The following is an 8,962-nucleotide window of genomic DNA, read 5'->3' on the forward strand; positions in this document are numbered from 1 at the left end:
ATCAATATATGGACAATAATTGGTGTAAAAAATGACTCCTGTAATTTATGACATTCTACGTAAGGCAAAACTATGGGCGAGCGCTGATGATCAACCGATCGCTGATAAAAATGTTGATTTGTCGAGTATACGAAATACACTTAATAACTTCCATTTGAAAACGTACTTCAGTGCATCGCGTTAATTACACGCTCATTGCTGCATATTATTCTATCAAATAGCATTAATGAGCTTATTAACTCGGCACACACTTGGCAAAATAATTGGTTATAGTTCATTACTTTGCAGGCGCCTTGAATTTTTCGAAATAACGCATAACTTGCTAAATCATCGCACGGATTGCATTGGATAACGAGCATTGGATAACGAGCTTTTCATAGAAAAAAGCCGTAAAAATATGTATCTGATATGCATTTCATGAAAAGAAAACATTCTTCAATTTTTATCTGATATGCAGAAATATATGTATAAGTCGTTTGTACAAATCAAACAAAAATATTTTTTATTGAAATGAGAATTTATGCGTTTAGTTAAATAAAATAAGCAGTTTTTATATTTTCTCTATGCTTTTTTAAAATGATTTTCTTGATGAATAACATTTCTAAATTTATGATAGTTTACTTATCGGTACTTATTTTCTTTAGATAATCTGTATCTTAGATAATCTGCAGAGAAATTTTCTCTTTCATGAAATTTGCAAATCGATCTTCTATGGATGTTCCCATCAGGTCTCATTTTTGCGTCGTCGTCGCGTCAACCAGGCGTGTTCCTCTAGGCGTGAACGGCGGGTCGAGTGTCTCCGCCAATTACCGCGCGGAACACCTGACTTATCGCGTGCGACCTTTACATCGCGCGAGGCGGATTTCGTTACGGGCTTTAATTGCAGCCGTTTTAACGACGACGAGTCCTTATACATCTCGCGTGTTTCTAATGCGTAGCTGCTCGCTGCTTTCATGTCAGGATCGAATAACGCTCCGAACACGGAGGAAGAACGCATCCCGTACGCGATTAGATGTTAAAGAGCTAATGACCGTAATTTTGTTCCGTTGATTAACAGACGAGAGTATCGTCATCGCGTTGTTTCGCGCATGGTGATCGCGCTGCGAGCAAAAAAGCACGGCTTCGACGAACAAAAAGTCTCATCTGACGCTCCGATTTCGTCTGATTTCTGATAAATCGCGTAGCATGTAGGTAAAAGAGAACGGAATTACAACGGATCGCGGAAAACACGTCAGAATAGTAGATAACACTACTTGCTTTACATTTGTCGTATTAACAGTTTCCGACTTTTACGCAAATACATCACGTAGATACTTCGAGATCTCACGCGTTCTGATAAAGTATACCGAAGGTGCTCTTTGAATTTTTAAATATTCAAATGCGATGCGTGCTAAGATTTACGAAGCAGAACTGATTGCGGAAGATACATTACACGGGTAGCTGCATCGTAAAGTCACGTAAAGTGCCAAACAAAAGACTCGCCTGTATACCTCTCTTTTTCAATTGTCTCTCTTAGAAGCATTGGTATTACGATTAAGCGATCTAGGAATAAGTTACGCTGAGATATAATGGTGGAAAAAAATTGTACAACATAGATGGAGAGTGAGAGAGAAAAATAAAGAACATTGGAGAAAGAACAAGGAAGGGGAGCGGCATCTGTCATAGGGTGGATAATACATTTGTTCGTTAACCGTCGCAAAGCCGTCGGGGCCGAAGAAAAAAGGAGAATAATAGCGGGTCATGGCACTGATGGTGTTCGTGCAAATTTTTGTATGAAGCGATTCCGACGCGCGACGATAAAATCCACGTCTCACTGAGATGAAAAGGCACGAGAGTCCAGGAGAGAGAAAAAGAGAGCGCTCTTCGGCCTGAAGAAACGAATTAGTTGGCTTCAACCTGATCGAGTCGACAACACTGGCCACGGTGGGGAGGAACAAAAGTATGGAGTAGTGGGTAGAACACAAATGGGAGGGATGACAGAGTGGGCGTGGTATGATTAGGGGAGGGGCAAAGACGTGGGCGAGACCTGAGAGTCAGACTCAGTGGTGGGAAAAGCGCAAATGGGGCGGAGAGAAGTGGATATTCTCGTTATTGTTCCGCAGTGGCGCGGATATTCGTGTATTCCAAGTGCGCACACAATGTTAAATGGACTGTAAATCTCTGTAAACAAAATTTCGTACTGGATATTTAACAGCAGCTGTGTCTATCTGTTTTTGTAGTAATTTCCTAAACAGAAGTTGTAAATATAAAAATAATTTTATATAAAATGTTTATATTTCTATGCACAGATGAGATTTATGTATACATGTACACCTTCATTCGAATGTAGCTTCGATCTATTGTAATAACATGTGACAAAGTTGTGATACAATTGACGGTATCTTTTAGTATCATATCACATTAAAACAAAGTGCTTTTCGCTTCTTTTTTAGATATTTTAGTGACGTCGTGTGTCTAAATTAAATTGTACAGTACATCATATAAGTAATGTGGATCAGCCTGTCAATATAATAAATGATTTGTGTGTTTAAATGTAACATGTACTTACGTAAATATAGTAAATGATATCTTTGACACGTCAATAAACAAGGTCGAATTCCTCGCCTATTAATTGACTGGTTATGGCAAAAGTGTAGAATTAACGAGAGAGACGAATCTCGTTCGCGAAACTGGGAGCCTGGAGGAAGGTGTTTGGCAACATTGATCCGCAGGAAATTCGTGAGTGCAGTCCCCTACTACCTGTACCACTGGCGGTGGGGATGACGACAAGCGGAAGGGAGTACGGTACACCTTACCGTCAGTGGGCGGAGCCTTTGACCGAAGAGTTAATAGAGATACAATCGAGGGTGTCTAGTGCACTGCACTCCGGACTGCGGCGTAGGAGGAGTGAAGGGACAGGGGTGAGGAGGGACAGGCGGTAAGTAGGGACCCCGGGTCCCCTAGTTTAGACATCACTGAGCGACGGATGGACAGCCAGTCAGACCCGTCACAGCACTCGTCGGAGTACTCGGAAACCTCGGGAAAAGCCGATAGCAGGACTCCTTGGCTTGGACCGGCTCCAAAGACGAGCCGATAATTAACACGAATCGGGACACCAAACCGTGCTGGACGCATGAATATTTTCTAAGAACTTCTACGTGACCCTTTTTTTTGCAATATGTTTTCGACATATGTTTGAAACTTATAATGGACAATTTTAAAGGATTGATTGAACAGTGAATCACAAAAACGTGCGATCACAAAAGGATTCGTGGTAGCTTTCGGAGGAATGCAGCGTATGGAATATTCGACTATGATATTGGTGACACGTGAATAGTGTATGAGAAACTTTTGTTGAAATTAATTCAGAGATTTACAAGACCGCGCTACACGTGACAACGATTAGATTTTTCTAATCAAGCGACAGAGCGGTACAATTAAGTAGTGGACAGTGAAAACGTGTGTTTCCTTTTCATATGGTCGCAACAATATAGTGCCATTACAAACTTTTCGTTTTTTCATTTTATCGGACAAAAGTATTTCGATATATTAAAATGAGCGTAGCACTTGTGACCATGGATTCCACTTACAGTCTGCGACTGGGGCTCGCCAGTCACCACCACCACCACCACCATCATCATCACCATCGCTTGTTATCGCCAGAGAGCCACGTTGTGCCGCATCAGGATCGCCAGCCAGATCGCCAGCAAGGCACCGAGGCACCATTGCGCTTCAGCGTCGTCAATATTCTCAAGCCAGATTTCGGTCGCGAGGCTCTTCTAACAAAACCAACTCTTTCCATCGTATCACCTTTACCGCGAACAAGTCCGCTTCCGCTTCCACGTGACCTGAGTCTATCGTCCAGCCGATTGTCACCGCAGTCGGTCCACAAAGAAAAGGACAATAATTTCTCGCCTCACAATGGTCTTACGTCACCCTTGCACAGGCAGAATGGATTGAGTAGAAGCGGCAGTCTTGAAAGTCTCGCGTCCAGCAGGAGCTCGGGTACCAGTAGCACGGTCACCGGTCCGTCCTCCTTGTGTTCCACATCATCCACGGTCGGCGGCGAGTCTGTAAACGGCGACAACGCATCCGGCGGCGGAACCGGTAGCACGCCGACAAGCCAGAAAAACGGCACTAATGGCCAGAGCCAATTGTGGCCCGCGTGGGTGTATTGCACCAGATACTCGGACCGACCATCCTCCGGTAAATTCGACAGACATTTTTCTTATTATTTAACAATGTCAGAACATCGATATGTAATTTCATAGAGCAATTTCAATGCGTCAAAATCGCACCTTATTTTAAGAATATCAGAAATTGCATTGTTTAATTTTACCTTTCAATTTCGCGCTTAATTATTGAACTAGTAATGTCTAACGATGCACATTAAAAAGCAAACAAGTTAGAAATTCATCAGATTTTCCATACGCGCGTGGTACGTGACTTTGCGTTTAGCTTTGCACATGCAAGAAGAGAACTTGCGTGATTGCAACGTCGGAAATGTCTATCAAGATGTTTTGTTCACTTATGCGCTCCATAATGCGCTCCAGTTTACAAAATCAGGATCGACCGCTAATTAAAATCCCTACCAAAGCGTTTGAAAAATTATGCGGCATGAAGATAAGTAAAAAATCCTTTCACGAGCGCAAAACACGTGGCTTTGGTCCGGGTCTTATCGCAAGCTTTGTATGTACCTGGAAGTCACGGATCGAGGAAAAAGTCACTCCGCGCGGTTTAACGGGAGCTTAAGTGTAATCGCCGCTTTTTTACATATTTAATCGCGGTCCCTTCGCATGAATTATACTTTCTCGGTTTAGCGACTCTATTCGTTTCGACGAAAAAAAAAAGAAAACGAAAGAAAGGACAAAATAGACCCGAAGCTCACGAATGCATGGAGAACGCGATGCCTTAATATGGTATACAAGTACACGAGACGAGAGTGTGCGGATCGGCGTGACGTACGCGGATCGCGCGGATCGTAACCGTCGCGATCGCGCATCGATGAACTTATTTAAATGATTAATCGCTCGAGCGAACTCCGCGCGCCTGCAGCTCGCGCGTCCAGCTCGTGTGCGCGGACGTAAGTCGTGATTATCCGCGACGCCTCGCCGACAAATTGCGCGGTGATCTCTGCCTCTCGCGAGCATCTAATTACGCGTTCGCGTTAGATAACAGTTCGCCCCACAAATAAATTATGTGATGGCCAACATATCGAGGCCTAATGTCTATCCCGCGCCGTTCGATATTACCGCAATAAGTTATTGCGGCACCGCGCAGGAGATCACGGGAACTACGTACGAAAAGGATCGCTACATCTAATTGCGAGTATAGCTGAGGCGAAGCTTAACGTACGGCCCGACGCCACCTGCGCTCGTTCGCAGAACCTAATTGTGTAGAACCTACATTCTGCGAACCTACCCTCTGCAATCACTGCCCCACATACGACGCACTGCCATTCTTCCGCCTTCTTCGTCGCTTCTTTTTCCCCTCCCTTCGTACGCCTCTCCGTTTATCTCTCCTTCTCCTATCAGGGTGAATGCCCATCGGCCTCTCCTATACTCGGGGTGGTCCGTGAGTCTCGACCCGATAATCTCGTTACTAATTGTCGAGGATCGCCCACTTATCTTCCGCGAGCCTCTTCATCGTCGAGCGTTAACCCCTGAGTGTGATTTCGTGTAACATTTTGTACCATTTTGTGATACGTAGAGAGAGAGAGAGAGAGAGAGAGAGAGAAAAACAAATAAGAATAAAACTTTGCACGTATCAATACATGTTATTTCCGTTAATTCGTTCTATTTTTAGAAAAGATTTAGTGGATACAAAATCAATATAATTGCAAATTAAACAATTAAGAAATCAACATCTCTATTCACTTTCTTTACGAGCGATCGGTATATTCACAAGAACGATGAGCCGTTAGGGCCATCTTTACTTTAGTATTGAACTTTCTTCAGAGTAGTGATCAGGTAACCTTTTCCAAAGAGGAAAAGTGAAATTTTTTGCTACCGAAAGTGATGGAAAAAGTTTTCACTTTTCATGTTTCTAGGGAAAAAATTATATATCGGTACAATATACTACTCAAGATACAATAAACTACTGAGACACAATATGTACTATTGAGAAAAGTGACAGAATCAAAATTTGTATTCACATGCACTTGCCTTAATTATAATTTTAATTATAATTTTATTTCTTATCTTGAGCTTCTCGATAGATAAAAGTAATTATATTACTTTGTGAAAAAATACTATTAAAGTAATAAAAAAAAATTATTGGAATGAATAGTGCAATATACAACATTGAATTCGAATGATTTTCTAATTATTTCTGATCGTTTTTATGTGAGTCCCTATATAATATTTTTTCATAAATGTTGGCCTTATGATTGCGAAGATTTTTAAATATTAAAAAAAAATCAGATATAGAAACCTGCGATCTCCAATCGCCATCTAATTATCACACTCTCACGTCGAGGCATTCGAAATATTAACAAAGCCACTTGTTTTGTCCGCATTCGAATACGAAATTGCGTGATCGACGTATCGTGCAATATTGCAATGCTCTCGATGCAATCATATTAATCACATTCGAATTCTTTGCGCCTTTAGCGTACTTAATAATTTACTTTGTACAGATAATAAATATGTTTTACTTCGTTAAAAATTCGGCGAGTTTCATCTCAGACTCTTTTCGCATCTCCCGCTGCGTTTCCGTCGCGCCGCGAACAGCGGGAGTTCGTTTGAACGAGGAATTTCTGGGAAATACACGTGTACAACAATATTATTAATGACAAAGAGACGAAAGATTGAGAACCAATAGATTAGAAATTATCATATATATAGTCGTTCAATATAATGGGACGCCATTCATTATTTATGATTGAACCTGAAGCGATAATTGTGGCAAAAAGATCGCGACTGCGTTTTCTCGCGGTGACGAAATTATAATGTCTGGTATTTTTAAAGGCAAATTATAATGTTGGCAGTAACAATTAGCGATCGATATGTGAAACGATCAGATATCTTTTTTAAATTACCAAGTGTCTGAACACATGGCTTCTTTCAGGAGCAATAATAATGCGGATAATTATATGTGTTTTACGCACTATCGGTAATAATTACGTCTTGTCGCGGAGCGATATATGTTTTAAACTACAAACCAGTACAAACAGCTGAAACGATTGGTTAACGGTTTCCCCGGTGGGTAATAATAACATCGGCGATAACTGCAGCGTGCGCACAGAGGCACGCGGATGTGTTCCACCTCTACATAGTTGCGTTATCTATGTTGAGTAAAAATCAAAATCGTGTAGTGCTAATGCTCAGAATTCTCGGCGAATGAACGTTACCTTCGTACGGGACGCGGGATCGCAGGGCGATCGGAGTTATATACTCGTTATCGCGCTTAAAAGCATGCCTCGCGAAATTCCGCGATCGTTAACGTGAGAAAGAACGCACGCTCGTGACTCGATCCTTGACTTTTTTTTTTAATATAACATAACCGTATCACGTTAAGTCGTATACGAGAATATAAACGGTAGGCATTAGCAGTCGCGTAAAATTGCAATTCGCACGGCGAGCGCAGGTGTAATTTTCAGATATACGCCGCGGTCGGGCCAACTATTTCCGCCTTCGCTAAATTCCAAAGCGGTTGCTCAGATATAGTTATTCCCCTCGAGAGTGTCCTTCGTACATGGACGAGGCGAGCGGGCGAGCGAGCAAGCGCGCTGATCTCGTCGTCGCGAAAACGCTGAATCACGGCGGTGTGTGGACAAATTGATGAGAACGCCCACTTTCCCCGCGATAATGCCGCCCGCCTCGCCGCCTCACAATCAGTCGAACTTCAGTCACAAAAGTCCGGCGCGTGAAGATTAATGCGAGGCTCTCTCCTTTTGTCGTTTCAGGACCGCGCACGAGGCGAGTGAAACGTTCTTCGCCGAGCGGGAAGAGCAGCCCGCCGGAAGAGAAGAGGCCCAGGACGGCCTTCAGCGCCGAACAACTGGCCAGGCTCAAGCGGGAATTCACGGAGAATCGATATCTGACGGAGAGAAGAAGGCAGCAGCTCTCGCGGGAACTGAACCTGAATGAGGCGCAGATCAAGATCTGGTTTCAGAATAAGCGGGCGAAGATAAAGAAGGCGAGCGGACAGAAAAATCCATTGGCCCTCCAGCTAATGGCGCAAGGTCTTTACAATCATTCCACTGTGCCGGTGGACGAGGACGGCGAGGAGATCGTAACCGGAAGGAATCATTGAGACTCGCATAAATTCAAATGGCCAGCGACGAAACGGAGAGTCAGAGATTAGAATGAGACACGTGACTGCGTATGCGAGCTCATAGAAGCCGTCGTCGTCAGCGTTGAGCGCAGTCGACAAAGAGAAAAACCGTTAAAATATTATTTATGAAAAAATTCTGAAATCAAATCATAGTGATTATATAATAATAATTATTATGATTGAATAAAGACTGATAACGAGAACGAAGAATAAAAATAACCTTAACGAGGAGTAAAATCCACGTAACAACTTTGTGCAATTAATATATAAATATATATGTATATATAATAATCAAATTATTATATATATTTACAAGTAAATCGATATAAGTTAATGATAGGATTTTTTTTTTAAATTGGTAAAAAATTTTTATAAAAAATTATTTGGCTTAAATATTTTCGTGCTTTTAAACTAGATAAGTATTTATACAAAGTATAAATCGAACCATTTTGAATCAACAAAATTATATGTACTTTGTAAAAGTATGCTGAAAGAACAGATCTTCAGGAAAAGTTAATCATTTATCTGAGTGTTCATATATGTTATAACTCGATATATTTTATTCTCACAAAAAGTTTCGCGATAATACTCTGCATCTATTAGCAATTGCCGTGTAATTAATTCCTTATAAAGGAAAAAGATCCTCTCTTGCATTTGTGTATATGACACTGTTCAACATTTTTAAACACAAGTCAAGAAAATTAAT

General features: G+C 41.7%; 1 protein-coding gene across 1 annotated transcript; it reads left to right on the plus strand.

Moving 5' to 3' along the window:
* The first annotated feature begins 2,947 nt into the window (after positions 1–2,947).
* On the plus strand, positions 2,948–8,535 carry LOC105452871 (homeobox protein engrailed-1a-like). The gene is made up of 2 exons (XM_011694394.1): positions 2,948–4,185; positions 7,886–8,535. The coding sequence occupies exons 1-2, from the start codon at positions 3,534–3,536 to the stop codon at positions 8,233–8,235; spliced, it is 1,002 nt and encodes a 333-aa protein (XP_011692696.1). The 5' UTR covers positions 2,948–3,533; the 3' UTR covers positions 8,236–8,535.
* The last annotated feature ends 427 nt before the right edge of the window (positions 8,536–8,962 follow it).

The sequence above is a fragment of the Wasmannia auropunctata genome, unplaced genomic scaffold, assembly GCF_000956235.1.
Source record: "Wasmannia auropunctata unplaced genomic scaffold, wasmannia.A_1.0 LD336026.1, whole genome shotgun sequence".
In the NCBI taxonomy this organism is placed as follows: domain Eukaryota; kingdom Metazoa; phylum Arthropoda; class Insecta; order Hymenoptera; family Formicidae; genus Wasmannia; species Wasmannia auropunctata.

Coding starts and splice junctions, on each gene's coding strand:
- LOC105452871 (XM_011694394.1), top strand. CDS start 3,534: ATGAGCGTAGCACTTGTGACCATGGATTCCACTTACAGTCTGCGACTG. Junction 4,186..7,885: donor CTCGGACCGACCATCCTCCG/GTAAATTCGACA, acceptor TTGTCGTTTCAG/GACCGCGCACGAGGCGAGTG.